Raw genomic sequence first — 19,538 nt, forward strand, 5'->3', positions numbered from 1 at the left:
CCTGAACTGCATCTGTGTTGTTTTACTTGACACTTGTTCTTGGCGGTAGCCATATTGATTTGCTCCTCCTTTTGTGTGTGTTCTATCCAGTCAGGATAGAATAACGTTCATTTAATGTGACTGTTAATTTTCCCTCATCTTTTATCAACTTCTTTATTTATTGTAATTTAGATTTGATTGATTGAACAATTATTGGTTGAATAGTCGGGTGGTAATATTTGTTTAGGTAACGATTTACATATAAATTTATGATGAGTTATAGAACCGCTATTTACCCGATTACTTGTTTTGATTTCGACGGGAAAGGGCGCGTGTCTAACGTACCTGGAAGGCTATTCAGCAGTCCAAACCGTAGTTTGGATTTTACAGTTCTAAACAAATATTTTGGTCGAATTCGTTTGGCTTTCGTTTCGTTGATTCCAATCATTGTCTCTGGGAATATTTTTCGTTCGCTTGCGATGCCAAACAATCGTCGAAGGAAATTAAGTCCAAGGCTCGTTTATGTTAAAATGGATGAACAAAGAATGAATCCCCTCAATCAAGACAAGTGCCTTCTGATGCCTCTATGTGTCATGGTTCATATTCTAATAGGGACGATCGTAATTATAGTGAATCTAGTTGTGATATAATGGCAGATGGCATAGAAAACCTTAGTTTAGACGTGAAGCAAGCAAAAAGCGTGATGCCTACGGCGCCTTTCGTAGGTCCAAAGTTAGCAAAGGTTAAGTTATTTCGACGGTCAACCTAGAGGTTATTGGAAGTTTTTAAAGGAGTTTGAGACCTATGTAGAATCAAGGGTCAAGGATGATGGTCAACGCTTGCTTTATTCGATACATTATTGTAAGGGTAAAGCGAAAACAGCCATTGAGGGTTGTGTTATGTTGGAAGCCTCTTCTGGTTACAAGAAGGCCAAAGAAATTCTAAAACGGTTGTTCAGACAGGCGCATGTAATCGCTAGGGAAACTTTAGAGGACTTAGTCAAAACTATAAATGTTGATTACAGTGATGCTGAGCAACTGACAAATCTAGCTATAAGGATGGAAAATTGTTCTATGGTTTTGAATCAGATGAAGTATACGGCCGACTTAAATTCTCTAATTACTTTAGAGAGAATAGTAAGACTCTTACCTCAAGTTATGCAAGCCCAGTGGGCGGACTGGGTAGATGAATTGACGGAAGATAATAGAGAACCGACTTTTGACGAGCTTACCCAACTTATAGCATCCCGCGCGAGAGTAGCTAATAGTAGGTTTGGACGGTTAGCGAATCGTCCGAGAAAGGGACACAACTTAAAGACAAATTGTCACTTGCAATTGGAGCAGGAGAATAATTCGAGAGAGAGAGCTAAATGCAGGGTGTGTTCCCAGGACCATGCTACTTATAAATGTCCAAAATTTTTAGCGCTTACCGTTCAAAAGGGATGGTCTCACGCAAAAGTTAATGGCATCTGTTTTGTCTGCCTTAGGTAAGGACATAAAGTCAATGAATGTAAGCTGGCAAAACGTCGTAACGTTAATGGTTGTGATAAGAAACACCATTCTTTGCTACACAGCGAAAATGATAAATCAGTATCAATAGAAGATAAGGCGGCTATAAGGATTGTGAAAGGGGCACACGCTTCGAAAATGGTCATTTTGCAGTTTCTGTACCATGGAAAGTGAACTCAAATATGAAAGGGAGGAATTATGAAGTGGCAAACAATAGACTACAGAGCTTGAAGCGTAGATTGTTGAAAGATGACATTCTGTATATCAATTATACAAAAGGTATTGAAAGTAATTTTATTAAGGGCTATGCGGAGAAGATCCCTGAAATACAATTGCAACCTAGTTATCGCCCCGGTGGTACTTACCTCACCATGCAGTTTCAAATCCGAAAAAGCCAGAAAAACTGAGAGTGGTCCTTGACTGTGCCGCCAAGTTTGCAGGCGTTTCTCTAAATGATATGATTTATCAAGGACTTGACATAACTGCTGAGTTAGTGTGTATATTATTGCGTTTTTGCAAAGAAGCAGTCGCAATCTCTGAGGATGCTGAAGAAATGTTCATGCAAGTGAAGATCCCTGAGTCTGATCGAGGAGCTTTAAGATTTCTGTGGTGGCAGGAGGGAGACATGTCGAGGGAACCATCCGAGTTTCAAGTGACATTTCATCCATTTGGTGCCACATCATGGCCATTTTGCGCGAACTTTGCCTTGAATAAGACGGCCCAAATATTCTCTGACGGTTATGATGGTTATGTCGTAGATGCTGTCAAAAATAATTTCTATGTTGATGATTGCTTGATATCCTTTCCCACTTGTGATCAAGCAAAGAGTTTCGTTAAGCAGATAAGTGAATTATTATGTAGGGGAAGTATACGAAAAATGACTGATCTTGAATCTTGGTTCAAATGCCCTACTTTATTGCATGGCGAATTTTATATAACAATCACTGACTGTCCGGAACCTACTCCTGACTCTATTGAGTTTAGAAAAACTGCTGTGGTTAACTTGAGTAGTATAAAGTACAACATGTCACCTATTCTCTCTTATTATTCCGAGTGGTTGAAATTAGTCAGAGCTGTAACCTGGTTTAGAAGGTTCATCGAATTCCTGATGGTACTTCGTTTACCGAGTCGTGAAGCATCCGTTCATCTAGGATGTTTAAAGGTCAAAGAGCTTGACATCACCAAGCGTAAGAATTTATTGATGGTTCAAAGGGAAGTGTATGGAGAATTATTTAGTGAATTTAGAAACAGCAGTAAAGTAGTAAGTCATGATGATCTGAAAGGTTTATCATTGATAATGCTTGATGGGTTACTCTGCGTTGGAGGTCGACTAAGATACTCAGGTTTCCCAAATGCTTTTAAACATCCAGTAATTCTACCCAATCGACACTTAGTGACGGAAATGATAATTAGACATTGTCATAAAGAACCAGGACACATAGGAAGGTCATTAGAAAAAGGATATAGATATGCGTTTACTTGTTTGCAAACATGGGCAGTACATATTGAACTGATGTATAGTTTGATTACTGGTTCATTTACAATGGCCTTATTACGCTTTATTAAAAGAAGAAGGAAACATCCAGAGACTTACAGTGACAGTGCGTCAAGCTTCATGGGTGCAGTTTCTGAGTCAAGGAGGTTTGTGCAACAGTCGAATCAGCAGAAGATAAATATTGAATTGTCAGCGAGGCCCTCATCCAACAGCATGGGTGGAGTTTGGGGAAGAGTGATTAGATCTATACCACGACTGTTATTGTTGATCACCAGAGAACAGGTGAAGCAGGTCTCCTTGAAGCTTCGAATAAGTCTTTGTTGTTATTAATGTAGTTAGGTCGAGTAGGCGTACTGTTGTAAGTCCTACTCGTTCCTATAGTGTAATATGTTATATAATGAACCATGACCGTAGGCATCAAGGTAGCTTGTGTGGTATGGAGGCATTTTGGGGGCCAGTGTAAGATCCATTTTGAATGCTTTGTGTGTTTGTGAAAATCCCTCCATGTATATACTTGCACTTTGTTCCTATTGATCCCCTTAGTTGTACATTGTTGTCTTTTGATTACATTTGAATTGTTAATACTTGTATTTTTATTATAGTTTTTGTTTTTCTTACGCATTCATTAAGTTTGTGTTTCTTCCTGAACTGCATCTGTGTTGTTTTACTTGACACTTGTTCTTGGCGGTAGCCATATTGATTTGCTCCTCCTTTTGTGTGTGTTCTATCCAGTCAGGATAGAATAACGTTCATTTAATGTGACTGTTAATTTTCCCTCATCTTTTATCAACTTCTTTATTTATTGTAATTTAGATTTGATTGATTGAACAATTATTGGTTGAATAGTCGGGTGGTAATATTTGTTTAGGTAACGATTTACATATAAATTTATGATGAGTTATAGAACCGCTATTTACCCGATTACTTGTTTTGATTTCGACGGGAAAGGGCGCGTGTCTAACGTACCTGGAAGGCTATTCAGCAGTCCAAACCGTAGTTTGGATTTTGTGTATCTATTTTGCACGCAACGAGAAATGCAGTAGATGATTATCAGTGTAGCAGCAGCAGGAGTAAGTTTCAAAATACATGTATGAAAAGGCAAGTTTCTGAGGAAAAAAGCACAGCACGCAACAATCGATTCACAATTGACGGAGAATGTTTGGACGATGTAGAAACTCCTACATATTTGGGCAGCATCATTGATGAACACTGTGGATCTGATGCAGATGTGAAGGCGCTGATCGGCGAAGCAAGTGTAGCATATTTAGAGCTGAGGCACATTTGGAACTCAAAGCAACTGTTAACCAACGCCAAGGTCAGGATTTTCAATACAAATGTCAAGACAGTTCTACTGTATGGGGCGGAAACCTGGAGAATTACGAAAGCCATCGTCCAGAAGATATAAGTGATTATTAACAGTTGTCTACGCAAAATACTTCGAATCCGTTGGCCAGATACTATCAATAACGACCTACTGTGGGAGAGAACAAACCAGATCTGAGCGAAGGATAAAATCAGGAAGAAGCGTTGGAAGTGGATAGGACACACACTGAGGAATGCACCCAACTGCGTCACAAGACAAGCCCTCACATGGAATCCTGAAGGCCAAAGGAAAAGAGGAAGACCAAAGAACACAATACGTCGTGAAATGGAGGTAGACATGGGAAGGGTGCGCAAACATTGCTTAGAACTAGAAAGGAAGGCCGAGGACAGAGTGGGTTGGAGAATGCTAGTCGGCAGCCTATGCTCCATTTGGGGGTAAAAGGCGTAAGCAATTAAGTAAGCAAGTAATGGTGGTAACTACGTGTACAGAAAAATCTAAGTAGAAATTGTCAGGGATTGAAAGTAGAATTTTAATGGACAAAAGCGGGAAATGGAAAGGCATGTACGCAAGCACTGGTTATCATCTAAAAATATTGGCTAACTAAATAAATTGTATCATGAATAAAATTATCACTGTGACCACTTTAGGAGGCGATACCGTGTTGTTTATGATCAAGCTTTTGAAATTTCAACCTTGTAATTGCAATCTGGTTTAAAAATCTATATTTTTAATTGCTTTGAGGCAGATTATTGCGTTATTGTGTGTTATAAATAAGGTGCTAAGCAAAGGACAGAAATGTGTGATTTTTATACGGATAGGTTAACTTAAGTATTAGTTGAGTTGATGGAATGACCAAGAATTTCAAGAACACTTCAATTTAAAGCAGATGGAACTCGATGAACAAAAATGAACGTATTACATTTAGAATTCGAACGAACTACGGAAAAATCTACCGAGGAATCATTGTTGTGCACAAACATTACAGATATTCAGTCGATTGTCTCCTATCTTATAGTATGGAAGAAACAAAGTCATATGGGCATCCTGGATATTAGACAATTAAACTATATTTTTGAGACAAGTTCTGTTTGCCCATGAATTACTGAACTGAACAACCTTCAATAAATTGCCTTACGATCTTAAAATTGTAAAGTAGTCCATTCATAATATCTACAGTATGAATACTTCATAGGCCGTTTGAGATGTTTGTTTGCCTCAGTTATGAACTACTAAAAACCTTACTATAGTATACAGCCAACATTAATCAGAGTATTGTTAAAATTTCGTCAGCTTGATGAGATTTCATCAAAAAATCCATAAACTTCATAAAAATTGATAATATAAACTGTACTAAGAGTCAAACTAGGAAGTTAGTTTGTTGTCTGAAGCTGAGGAATTACGAAGTGCACTTGACTACATTTATTCTTTATCCTATAGAATGTGGAATAAAATAAGACCACCTTCAATTAATGTATCACACTATTAAGATCCATGGGTACCCTTTAAAAACAGTATTGACTTGAACTGTTAACAGTAACTAAATATGGATACTAAAATCGCCTGAACTTGAATAAAAGTAGATTGGGTTGTAGACCGTTTCTAATCAATAAATGAGGCAACTTTTATAAAATTTTGCACTTTGAAGTACTACAAACATTTTCTCTACAATCATGTAAACACTTACTTTTAGGGCCAGTGAAATGTCACTGAGTCCTAGCCAAATCATCCTACAGTTGCGTCAGTAAATATCGAACAGATCATCGATCCTTGTCTAAGTCAAGTATAAGCAACGTGCATTTGTTGATCGTACGCTATGTACTGGCCCATACGCCAGTGATCTCGCTATCTTATCTGTACTCATTCTTACTAATATATTTCCGTAATAACGTCCTTTGGGTTATACGGTTTTCAAAGCAACCATACTACCTAGATGTGACGAAGGAGTAATCCAAGTTAAATGCTTACCACGAAGTGTGACTTAGAAGTTAGCTGGTTAGTCACACTATTCCTGTCTAACTCGAGTAGGTCCCTAATCATTTGACATAGATCATCTACGTTGGTGATCTACATACTGAAAGAGCTTATGTGGTTTAGACTGACATCAGTATAAGCTCTCCATACAGAATGTAAAGGCGAGTTAGAATGGGTCGTCTTAAGGATGGTAGAGGGACAACAACACACCTGCCAACTAAGCATTCTTTTAATCCCTACACTACGTGTCTAAGCTTATCGTTAATTCGTTAATCTGAACTAAGATGGAACTAAATATTATCAACACTGATAGATTTGGTTTGGTATTGATAAAAATAGAATTGACTAAGCAATACGTATCTCAAAAAAACATTTCGAAAAACTTCAGAAAGACGAAATTTGCCTAAGAACCATTGTAGTGAACCTTTTTGTTCTCCAATTAACTAATACAACATAGCAGGAGTCAGCTCAAAAGTGTAATTTAACGCAGCCGAACATATAATATAAAAGACTGGCGAAGAATACAAGTTTATAGACTAAACCAATGAACTGAGCAAACGGAGAAACTCAACATGTGACTCGTAAGGATTACATAACAGCATGTGTTATAACCCCTTTCCTGTAATTTCCTTTTCCTGAACTGTTTTGATCCATTGGAATCGCTTTTTATTGAGGTCTCGTAATTCAAAGTTTATTATCAATCATTTTTAGACTTCAGAGTTTGATGAATGAAAGTTTATTTTCCGATGACAGCAGGTTGAAATATTTATAGTTGTTCACTGACTGCGGAATTCTGGAAATAACCTTGTCGCGTTTCAAAACAGAAGGTCACATGTCTTCATGTTCGGATGAGTTTGTTGATGCCCAGGACTTCTCTCCAGGTTCACCGCCAGAATCCTCTTCGGATTTTAAAGAGGCTGTAAGCTTTGACAGGTTTTCGGAAAATAATGGAGTCCAAGAAAAATCACTTGAAGATAGAAGACTAGAAGAGGAATCACTAACCGTTCAGGAAATTGAGGTTTGAATTCCATTGATTTAATATTTAGATTAGGAACGAAGGGATATTGCAGTTGCCACAAAAGACAAGGGAAATGCTCTTTTTAAGTCTGACTCTTTTAATGAGGCTTTAATGAAATACACGGAAGCTCTTGACCTTTGCCCGTTGAAGTGTGCCGTTGAACGCTCTGTGATTTATGCCAATAGAGCTGCATGTCATATAAAATTGGTTAGTCGTCTACATTTCTATGAGGGCTCTCATTTCGCTCTTGCATTATCGAAATTGATCGTTGTATATTTATCCTAAATTTTGCATCTTGATTACTACAGCATGACTATAATTTGTCTTATCCTTTTTGTAAAGAAATTTACTATATATGTATCTTTTATGCTCATTGTAAGCATTCAGCCACATTTATTTCATACAAATTTGTAGTAGTTTGCACTAAGTCGCTCATATTAACATGGTAAACTGGGATCCTTTTCACTTCATTCAAATGTGCGAATATGCTCTTTGCTTTACTGAATACCCCATGCATTAAATGTAAGTCCATATAATCAGCTTTAAGCCACTGCTCATTCTCTTAAATCAAATTAGTTGCTACAGTCTGGAGCTAAAAGTTCGAGAAGTTCCGGCCTTATCAGTGTAACCATTTTGTATGGATGCCTCTAAGCAACAAATTTCAGCCTGTTTAGTCAGGAAATAACAGTTGCAGGTAAATAACTTGTACGTGAGGAATTATGTTAATATATATCTAACATAGTCAACCGACCTTGCTAGGTCATAAATAAGTGTTCCGTTTTCGGATCAAGGAATGCACGACATTAGTTCATCGATGTGATAGCATATCATTTTTTCTCTTGAACCCATACTTTTTTTCTAAGCATTCGCATATTAAAAATTGTCTTATTTGAGTGATTATACGATAATAAATCCACGTAAACTGTTAAAAGAAAACAATTTCGTGGTTGCATACAAATCAGGAAAGATACTCGTATGCTCCAGTCATGCTCGTAGGTGGTTTTTTCTGATGGAAACGTTCGTTGATTGTAGGGATCCAGGCTGACGCCTTTCATCTTGTGCTCTCCCGAATCATCCTTTACATAGATTCCTGTTTTGTGCTCCAAAAACCAGCCGCAGATAAACACAAAACTACCTACTTATTCCACAATCGGGTTATAGGGTTGTTCACAGTAACTCAAAATTTTGTAGTAACATAAAATGATACTCGGATCAAGACAACATATCGACCTAATTGCATTGCTCATGCTATCCTCAAACATGTACTGTATATGCCAGTATTCGTCAAGATTAGAACAAATATTTGGGTACCAATTGAGCGCCGAGTAAATGGAAGTCATAATAGGTGAAAATTATAATTAAAACAATCTCTGCGATTGAAATTTAAATAATTCCAACGTTTCGTCCAGCCAACCTGTCTGGACTTCTTCAGGGTAATAATCAAAGTCATCAAAGAAATATATAGCTTTTAACAATCATAACTATACTGTGTTACACCAATCAAATTTGGATGTTGATTTTTGTAAAATAGGATAAAATGAGTCAGTTAACTACAATTCATGTGAAAAATTAACCACACGGAAATAATTAACTGAATAACAAATTGTATGTGTGAGATTAATTATTGATGTTCTGTGTTGATATGTTATATATGAAGGAACAAGTAAATAAATAAAATTGCAAGTTCAAGGTTGATAAAATTGTTAATGAATCATCGTTGTACATGTCAAACAAATACCTAAATTGCGTTGCTAAAAACTCATTGAAATCAGTCAAAAATAACGATGCATTTGAAATAGACAGGTTGAATAAAGATAGGGTTCAAATTACTTGTCACAACGAAATTCGCCAGGTAGTCGCCAGTTGAATACCATCTTTTCGGTTCAGGTTGTTCTTGTTCGCCCATATGTACAGTGCTTCTGCTGCCAATCTTTCTTTATGGGTGTTAAAACCTTTCTGAAGTATTTTGGTCCCTTCAAAATTAATCTTGTGTCCTGTTTCTAATGCATGTAACGCTATCGCAGACTTATTCTCAAGTTTCTTCAAATCAAACGAGGATTTGGGGACATTTTTCAAACATTGTTTGTGTTCCTTCAATCTTACATTCAATTGCCTGGATGTTTCTCCAACATAGGCTGCATTACAATCATGACAGTTGATCTCATACATAATATTCTGTTGTTCTTCCTTTGCTAACTTGTCCTTAACTTTCACCAATGTCGATCTTAATGTGTTATTTGCTCTAAAATACACTCTTATATCATGTTTGTTTAGAATCCGTTTGATTTCTTCTGGTGTTTCACTACGGTATGGTATGACTACGGTGTACTTCGAAACTTTTCGCATACATTCTAGTTTAGTTTTTCTTTCACTTTTAATAATCTTCTTTCAAAACTCTTTTGGGTAGTTGTTATCCCTAAGAGTAGAAAATACTTTATTTAATTCAGTTCGTTGGTCTTCCTTATCTGTAACAATCTTAGTACTTCTGTTCATTACATTTTTTACAACATTAATTTTCGTGCACTGTGCATGAGCTGAATCAAAATCTACGTATCTCTCGGAATGTGTTGATTTCCTGTAAACATTTATTTTCAACTTATTATTATTGTGCCTACGTTCAACTAAACAATCTAGAAATGCTAGTTTGTGGTCAACTGATTCTAGTTCCTTCGTTAGCTTAATGCTTTCTGAAATGCTGTTTACATTGTTAAATAGTTCTTCTAAACCATCCCGTTTATTGATAATAAAAATATCGTCTACATACCGTAACCATAACTTTGGTGGATATACACTTCTAGCGATTGCACTAGTTTCTAGGGAATGCATGAATAAATTCGCTACAATCGGAGAAACTGGTGAGCCCATTGCTATACCCTTTTTCTGTCTATACAGGTGACCTCGAAATATGAACAAGGTAGATCTTAAACATAATTCTAAGCATTTGATAACCTCCGGTGGATCTAATGGGCAACGTAAATTCAAATCTAAATCAGATTCTAAACAATCATTGATAATATCCAAAGCTCGATTGATAGGTACATTAGTGAATAAGGAAGATACATCAGAACTTGCCATTATTTCATCCTCTTCTATATCGATGGTATCAGTCAAGTTCTTGAATTCCGTAGTTTTTAATTCCATGATTAATCAGTTTTTCACATGTTTTGAGTATCTTAGCTAGATATTTAGCTAGATTGTAAGTCGGTGAATTTGTAAAGTCTACCACTGGTCTTAGTGGAGTATTACTCTTGTGGATCTTTGGGAGTCCATAAAATCTGCATGGATTACAACTCTTTGGATATAACATAAACCATAAGGACGATCCTAGCTTAGCCTTTAATGACTGTAAGAGTTTGCTGGTTTCCGCCTTGAGTTTATTAAGAGTTGTTCTACTTTTTGCTTCTTTAATTTGTTCATATGGACCCTCTTGTAGATGTCCCTTGGCTTTTTTCTCATACTCTAGATTAGCTAAGCTTCTTTCTTTAAAAAGTAGGATTCTCCCGAAGCAGCGATCTTGGACTGTAATGAATCTTTGAACTTACAACCAGATTACGCCAAATGTTTGGAGCGACGTGCCACTTTGTTGGAAAGCAAGGACAGACTGTCAGATGCACTTGAAGATTATAAAAAAATTTTACAGTTAGACCCGAGTAATCAAAAAGCTCGTCATGCATGTGCTGTAAGTTTGCTACTCATGTTAACGGCTTCTTTCTGCTGTTTTGTACTACTTATGTTACTGTTTTTAATTTATTTTTAAGGGAATTTAATTTTTTCGTAGCGTTTGGTAGTAACCTAGAAATTTTCTGTTAGTTAGGATCACAATTTCAAACTAATCAAGAGATGTATGTTTAACTGGTAGGTAACAGTTAACTTTATTCACTAAATGTTATCCGAGGTTTTTTCGAAAGTGACATAGTTCAATGTTCTAAATCCACCATTGCAAATGTTCTCTGTATGTGGGTTCGTGAGTGATAGCTACGATTAACGTTTTGAGAGCAAAATGTTTATCTTCAAACAGTCAATGTGCTACTCAGAAGTCTATTATGTATTACTTGTGGGTTGTGAAACTTGAGTAGACATTTTTTTTATTACAAACGTTTGTTCATGAGTATTGTCGATCTATTGTGTAGTAAAGGTGGTTAGTTGGTTGAAGAGACTACCAACTTTTATCTAACAAGGTAATTGGTTATACATTCACTACAATCATCTGCTTCAGCATTTTATATAGAATGGCATCAAAGTGAGTTACGAAGTGCGTAAGGGTGACTAGATCATGTAATGGTATCACCTTGCTAAGCTAAAAAGTGTTAGTCTTGTCTGTGTAGGAAGGTTTGGATTTTCTGACTGGAGTATGCAAGGTATTCGTAATCCGTTGACTTATAAACCTAAACTTGGATATAGTCACGCAATTGTACTCATTCTTTGTCCTCTTCCTATTCCTGGACATAGCAAAATTACGTACCTTTTTCCTCAGTCACATTAATTTCTTTTGACTGACCTAACGCTGTTTATTTCCGCAAAACAAGTTTTATTTTCCTATAGTTCTTATCATGTTAGTTTTTTTATATTGTATTAATCTATGTAGAAAAATTCCATTATTTAAAAATGGCCTAAGTTATGTGCTCATATTTGTGAGACGTGTTATCTTTCTACTGTGTTATAAACAGCAGAAACAGTGGTATGCATGTTATGAATTTGGCACCAAAACTTTCAGTTTATGCAAGTGCCGAAGTTGAGAAACGTGATAGCATGCAAAATCAATGTCTTATATTTTTTCAAAGTTGTTTTGTAAATACTGGATATTAGCTTCCTTTTAGTTCATCATCATTGTTGTACCCTCTATTATTCTAAAATTACGGTTAGGTAAATGAGTCTCATCGTTTTGCATCCCAAATGTGTTAGCTATTCATCTCCTTAGATTTATAAATAGTCGTACCTTATGACTTTATAACTCTGTCGTATGACTGTATAAATTATGGATTAAAATTATTAGGAATTCACAACTATATATATAGACTCATGATCCCGACTATTAAAATTACTATAATACCGACAAAACCTCTTCTGATATATATATATATCGTTTGCTTTCAGGAATAATGTAAGATTCTGCTGATCCACTTTAATGATCGATTAGTTGCACACTAAAAACAATATAGTCGAATACTCCTAGGATGTATTTTTAACTATTAGCACATTCTTTTCAACGATTCAATGTTTGTCCATACGATAATTCGTTTATGCATAATTTGGATATCAAAATCTTTTCTAGGGTATATTTTGTATGGGGTTATGATGAATAGTAGAGTGTATGGTTTTCTGAAAATTCAAATTGTGGGATCGCAGTTGATCGTATGTTATGTCATTCGTAATCACGTTTATTTTATCTAGCACCTTTGTGCATCAAACTCGTATGAAAAACGAAGAGTACAGTTGTGATCATGCAATCCTTTGTTCAGTCTTCTTGATTGTCTTTTAGTTGAATACTTTCAGTGAGGATATGATATATACGTTAAAGTACCTGACTTTCTATCATTAGATTACAAAACAAAACTCCTCACTTTGCTGTGTATAGTCCAGAATTACTACTACGATACAAAAAGTGATTTCAAACTGAGTACATAAACCTAAAAATGGGTACCATATTATTTTAGGTTATGTTGATTATAGTTGTGTTACTGACTGTAAAATTGATAAGTTTAGTTCTGTAAATAGTTTGACACTTGGTGACATCATCATTTCTCACTAATATTAGATTCGTGTGGTTATGTTTATGTAGCATTAACAAGCCAATACTTCGTTTGTTTTTGAAGCCGTTTTCATTTATGTGTATTCTAATGATCAAATTGACCTCTTCATACTTCAGTTTTAATGAACTCTGATTTTTCAGATGATATTTTATTGTTCATTTAACTTTGTCTGTAGATGTAATCACTATTCATGAGCACTAAATTGTATTTTTGTAGGAGTCTAAGTTCAAATGATGCCATCTTTATGGAACACGTTGGTAAAAAATCTATTTTTCTGTCTAAATGATATTATGAAGATAGATCGATAAATCCATTCCTGTTGCTTATTTACTTTAGATTGAGAGCTGGAAGTAATATAAGCTTAATGTTGTTTCTAAAACTGACTAAAGAGTTATCATAGTTTGTACCGTATATTTAATATAACTGAAAATTGATCCTGGGTAATACATTTTCTTTCTTCTTAGGTTTTCATATGAAAGTCAGTTGATTATGATCTTTTTAAATATTCTATTATAAGTCAATCAGCTACAACGTAGGACCGGGCACATATATGCATCGTTCCAGGTTGCCACACCTCACTGACACAAGATGAACACCAAATTCATAGTAGTTACTTCAATGGTAGTAATTTATAAAAGAAAGATTGTGGGTAAGAATATAGTACAGGAAGAAAGAGTTAGTTCGTAGAAGGAATGATATAAAGCAATTTTAATCTCACGGTTTAAAGTAAGACAAAGGGTGTATACACCTACGACATTGTGAATGGAAGTGTCAGTTGGTTTCGAATTTCACTTTTTTCCAGTTGTTTGAAAGTTTGCGGAAAGAAGTTTGGTTTATTAAAAACTTCTCAGGATCAATTTAAAGAAATCAAAAACGTTTCCTCTAATTTAGGTTTTCGCTTGAGCGTTTACCACCCACAGTTTCAAATTTCAGTCATATAGCAAATAAAAATGTTTAGTTTTGATAATTGTGTTAGTACTGAATATCTCGAAATATTTCCATTTCTTCTCAAACATAAATAAATAAGAAGCACATTAACAGATTGGTTATAACATCCTTCATTTGATCTTTTTCTGTCTTTGATGTTGTTATTATAGTATTTTACCCTGGTATGTTTATCTGTTTATCTTCCGAGTTAGGTTATGCGTTATATTATCATAGGTAATTGAATTTTACTTATTAGATCGCGTTCACAAAAACGGTGTCCAGGGCATATTCTGTCATACATTCTGTTTCGAATTTCTGTGACAATGTTTCTTTTAGCATTGATAACTGATAATTAAAAATTGCATCAAAACAGCTTTTCGAGTTTTTCTAATCTGAAGCATAGTTAATTATTTCTATCTTATTTTTTTCGAGCGTTGACCTGATGATTATCTAGTGGTTTTTTATATTCTACTCCTAATCGCTGTTAATACTGTAATCAATCTGTTCTACTCATATTTTTAAATAAAGTTATAAAATCAAACAATCATACAACATCGATGTATATGTCGAACCAAATCTAATTTTCGATAATAGAGTGGTATCAGTATCGTTTTTGAAAGAGATATAGTTAACATCATACAACATGCAGAAATACTGAATACCTTAAATTACTTTGTTGTACTCTAATAGATTCATTATAAATGTTTTCACTGTAGAAATGTATCTAGACACTAGGGGAGTAGCTAGTAACCATAGTGTCGCCCGTCCAAAAACATTCCCATTTAATTCTTTTAGGTAGTCAGATATTCTCAGTCTTCAATAAATGGGCCCAATGACTGTCTAACTTCATTTTAAAAATACACTAAATACTGGGGTTCTCAAACATATATTATGTTCAAGTAAACTATTTTTGTACGTTGGAGAGGTTAGAAGACTAGAGTATCTAGTTTGATTCTAATCTGAAATCAGGTCTGTATAAATGATTAGTTCACCTCAACCCATTTCCTTATGTGAGCTTTATTGTTTGATACAAACTTTATATAACAGATAAAAAATGTCTTTATTCGTTTTGCAACCCATTCTTGTTTTACGTATTTCTAGACCCTTCCGGAGCGTATCCATATTCAAAATGAAAAAATGAAGGAGGAAATGTTTGGTCAATTAAAGCAGTTAGGTAATCTGATTTTAAAACCTTTTGGTCTATCAACTGACAATTTCAAAGTACAAAAGAATCCTGAATCAGAAGGCTATTCCATAAATTTTGTTCAAAATACTGCACCCTCACCTTAGTGAACACTTGTAAAAAAGTGATTCCATGGCTTTGTTTGTTTTCAATCGGTATATTTTCCCTTTTCACGAGATTTCAATACAACAAATGTTGTGACATTTTGTTTCTGTATTATTTGTTCTTTTTTCTTTTTTTAACTCCATTTGTGAGGTGACTTAAGCGAAGTCACTCTACGTATGAATTTTTTGGCAATTAAAGAGATTCAAAAAATTCATATATGCTTACCATTTATGTGTCCACTTTATACTTAAATTGTGATTCTTTATTAATTAAATTAGCTTTTTTTTCTAGAAATGATTTGATGAACATCAATTTAATAGTTTGCCGTCGTAAAAACATAATTTGATGACGTATCAGGATTTCACTGGTGTTGTCATTATATTTCAGTAGTCATGATGAGGTAGCTTAGAATGGATGTTTTAGTTTTGTTAAACTGTCGATGGACCGGACGTAGACAGACGAATAAATATACTAAATAGTAATTCCGTTTGCTCTTTATTCAACTTCAAACCTAGCGGTTTGAGTAAATGTAGAGTCTATCTGTGTGTGCGCCCACACACGATATTTGGGATTCGTGACTGATATGTGTCACTTCAGTTGCATTTTTTGTTCACATTATAGCCTCAAAACTTATTTCATAACATCCTTGATTTGAAATTGGTGTCGTGTTTAGGGTGTTCATTTGTCTCAGAAGTGAAACTGATCTAAATTATATCAGCGGTTAAAATTTAAGTATTGGATGTACTTTTACTTAACATTTAGTTAGGAGAAGTCTTAATAAAGCTTTTCGTAATATTTTGAATTTTGCATTCGATATGACTTTCATGACCAAGTCATTTGGTTGCGGACACCCGTCAGCCCGTCTCATCAAGAATGAAGTGTCAATAATAAGTTTTATTATCACAAATGCAAACTGTGGGTAAAGACCTTTTAGAATATGGAGTTGATTAAATATATAGGATGTGTGACTGCACTAATCAATACTTCAATAGTGCCTTCAGTTTATGGTAGTATTTGCTAATGGAGTTCGTGTATTTTAATGTGTAGTGAGCGAAGTTTTTGGGAGCAATGATGTGATGTTACGGAGATATATATTTACCAGTCAAATATCGTCTTGCTGGATGCCCATTTCAATTATCTTTAGCGTAATGATTTTATACATTAGGTTTCAAATCCATAATAATGTTATATGAGAACACGGAAATGGAGATAAGTTACCGCCTGTAATCCCCTGATCAGCTAATCCTTTGGTTGTTTAGGGGAGCCTCTAATGAATTTCGAAACAAACAATCGTAGTTTACCACTCCAGATGCTCTTTATCTAGAAGTATTGTAACCCGATATACGCATACAACTATCCAAATAGTAGTTTAGACAAACTTGTGTGATATGTGTGACCAAGTCCAACTGGTAGAACTCTCTTTAGCGAATCAAGTAAAATAATTTTGGGGTCGGTATTTACGAGTAGTTCCGTTAAGTATTTCCACAATGACGTGAGTAGCAAGGAAGGTAGCTAGAAGCTTCCGTTCTGAAGTGGTATAATCAAACATTTGCTAATCTGAACGAAGATTACCGTCGAATTTATAACATCTGAATAGCAAGCTAGAAAATCCCTGAAGTTTTCTTTAGGAATGTGTGGCGTTTGTGCTTATTAATAATGCCTTTGTATGTATTACGCTCCTGATCCGAACTCAAAATATGTATGTATAGGACAATTTTGAGATTTATTAGTTAATATAGTGAATTCGATTATTTTTGATTATCACACTCTAAAATGAATCCCTTGATGTATGTTAATTATGAGTATTCGAATTATTGTACCAATTCAGGATTCCCGGAATGGTGCAATTTGCAGAAAATAGAGGTAGATGAGCACAAATTAATGTGTTGTATTTGGACTTGGTAATAAGCGAGAAATCAAGCACAAAGTAATCATTAGTTTGTACAAACACCACAGCTTAAATAGGGATCCAAATTTCTGCAATCAATTGTACTTTTCCTTAGGTTTGCCGTGTTTGTTCGACTGTGTATTGGATGTAGACTCTGTATGATTTAGGATGTACTCATCAGTATTGGAATTAACAACCGAAATTGGAACAGACTCACTTGGTTCCTGGAATTGTATTTGATCAACATGCCGGTTGTGTACTTGGATCAATGATATCTAGAGTCCGAACCATAGATTTCCCAACACGATACTTTCCTATGAAATAATGTGGGATCTTCATATCCACAAGTCACAAATAATGTGGCTTTATTTAAAACATACTTCTTACATTGACTATTGGATCTACTAGAAGTGACTTCATGGTGAGGATTAACCACATTTGATATGAGATCATTCTAACTGAATTCAGTCAGTCAGTCAGCTACAACGTAGGACCACGCACATATGTGCATCGGTCCAGGTTGCCATACCGCATCAGCACAACAAGATGAACACCGGATTCATAGCAGTGGTTAGGTCAAAGGTAGTAATATGTAAGAGAAAGATTGCATATAGAGATATAGTACAAGAAGAAACAATTGGTTCGTAGAAAGAAAGATATGAAGTGATTTTAATCTCTTATTTTAAGGGAAGACAGGGAGTGTATACACCGACGCCATTGTGATCGATTCTGAGCCATGTCACCAAGAGTCTCCAACCATTGGTTACGATAGTCACGCGGACCCCAACCAAGTAGTCTGCATCTACCAACATGGCTCAGACTAGAAGTTAGTGACTTCAAGCACGTTTTGGTTTGGCCACCCCTAACCTTCTTCCAACCATTCCCAACACCGGTTAGCATTGCACGTCGTGGTAATCGGTATTCAGGCATACGTAACACGTGGCCCAACCATCTCAGTCGATGAAGATTCACAACCTCATCAACTGATTTACCACCATTCTCTAATACCTTGCGTCTAACCTCACTATTACTTACCCGGTGATCCCAGCAGACACCAGCACTATTTCTAAGGCATCTGTGGTCAAATACTAGTAGCTTACGAGTGTTTTCTACTCTTAATGGCCATGTTTCGCTACCGTAAATTAAAACAGAACGGACTGCCGCGCAGTATACTCGTCCTTTTATTGATAGACGGATATCTCGCCTTCGCCATAGGTGACGTAAGTTGGCAAAAGCCAATCGAGCTTTTCGAATCCGTGCTGAGATTTCGTCCGATACCAACCCGTTAGGGCTGATCAGACTTCCAAGATAAGTGAAGTTGTCAACGCATTCGTTTACTTCACTCCCTATCCTTAGTTCAGGTGTTAACGCAGACCAGTCCTGAAGCAACAACTTGCATTTAGAGGGAGAGAAGCGCATTCCAAACATTCTGGCATTGTTGCTCAGTGCTACCAGAAGACTCTGCATTTTGTCAGCGTCTTCACCAAACAGGACTATGTCATCTGCGTATTCTAAGTCGATAAGTGGACCTCCTGGTAGGAGATCAATACCCGAGAACTCAGTCGACGAGAAAGTTATTTCCATCAGTAGATCTATGATGAAGTTAAACAAAAATGGGGAAAGTGGACAGCCTTGACGGACACCACTTGAGGTTGCAAAAGTGGATGACAGTTAACCATAAGCTCTGACTCGACTAGTAGTGTTCGAGTAAAGAGCTTTTACAAGGTTTATGTACTTCTGAGGTACGCCTTTCAATGACAGACACTGCCACAGAATCTCGCGGTCTACCGAGTCAAATGCTGCTTTTAAGTCGAGAAAGACCACCATTGTCGGACGCCGATAAGTATGCCTGTGTTCTAGAATCTGACGAATGGTGAATATGTGGTCGATGTAGCCACGACCAGGTCTGAAACCAGCTTGATTCTCTCGTGTTTGCAGTTCACAAGTCTTAGTTAGGCGTCTGATAATTATCGAGGCTAGTATTTTAGATACTATATTAGTTAAACTAATCCCTCTGTGGTTGTCACAGGATGATTTTGACCCTTTCTTATATATTGGGACGATAAGTGATTGTGACCAACCAGATGGAATAACGTCTAACTCCCAGATCTTAGCTAAAATATTAGTCAACCTAATCGCTAAAATTGGACCACCATCCTTAAAGACCTCTGGAGCCAATCCATCTGGACCAGCTGCCGTTCCTCGTTTCAGATTAACTATAGCCTTTTGAACTTCAGCAAGAGTTGGGGGACCTACTTCAATGTTCCATTCACACTGTCTGGGAATGGAGGGTAGTTGTAGAGTAGCTGAAGGCCGACTGAACTGTTCTCTGAAATGTTCCGCCCATCGTTCTAAACGCCTGGACTGGGAGCAGATGAGAGTATCGTCTT

At 36.1% G+C, this 19,538-nt stretch overlaps 2 protein-coding genes across 3 annotated transcripts; one reads left to right on the top strand and one right to left on the bottom strand.

Annotated features, from left to right (window-relative positions):
- Positions 1–7,109: 7,109 nt before the first annotated feature.
- On the top strand, positions 7,110–15,534 carry TTC1_1 (the record flags this gene model as incomplete). 2 transcript variants are annotated; one of them, XM_012946184.3, is made up of 4 exons in its annotated part: positions 7,110–7,295; positions 7,329–7,502; positions 10,789–10,974; positions 15,074–15,534. In XM_012946184.3, the coding sequence occupies 4 exons, from the start codon at positions 7,110–7,112 to the stop codon at positions 15,260–15,262; spliced, it is 735 nt and encodes a 244-aa protein (XP_012801638.1). In that variant the 3' UTR covers positions 15,263–15,534. The 2 variants fall into 2 exon arrangements, with proteins under 2 accessions (XP_012801638.1, XP_051073899.1); XM_051217262.1 differs by having other exon boundaries at positions 7,329–10,974.
- Positions 15,535–17,128: 1,594 nt separating this feature from the next.
- MS3_00008929 (uncharacterized protein) lies at positions 17,129–19,484 on the bottom strand. The gene has a single exon (XM_051217271.1). The coding sequence runs from the start codon at positions 18,730–18,732 to the stop codon at positions 17,818–17,820; it is 915 nt and encodes a 304-aa protein (XP_051073900.1). The 5' UTR covers positions 18,733–19,484; the 3' UTR covers positions 17,129–17,817.
- Between the last annotated feature and the right edge of the window lie 54 nt (positions 19,485–19,538).

The sequence above is a fragment of the Schistosoma haematobium genome, chromosome 1 (genome assembly GCF_000699445.3).
Source record: "Schistosoma haematobium chromosome 1, whole genome shotgun sequence".
Lineage (NCBI taxonomy): Eukaryota > Metazoa > Platyhelminthes > Trematoda > Strigeidida > Schistosomatidae > Schistosoma > Schistosoma haematobium.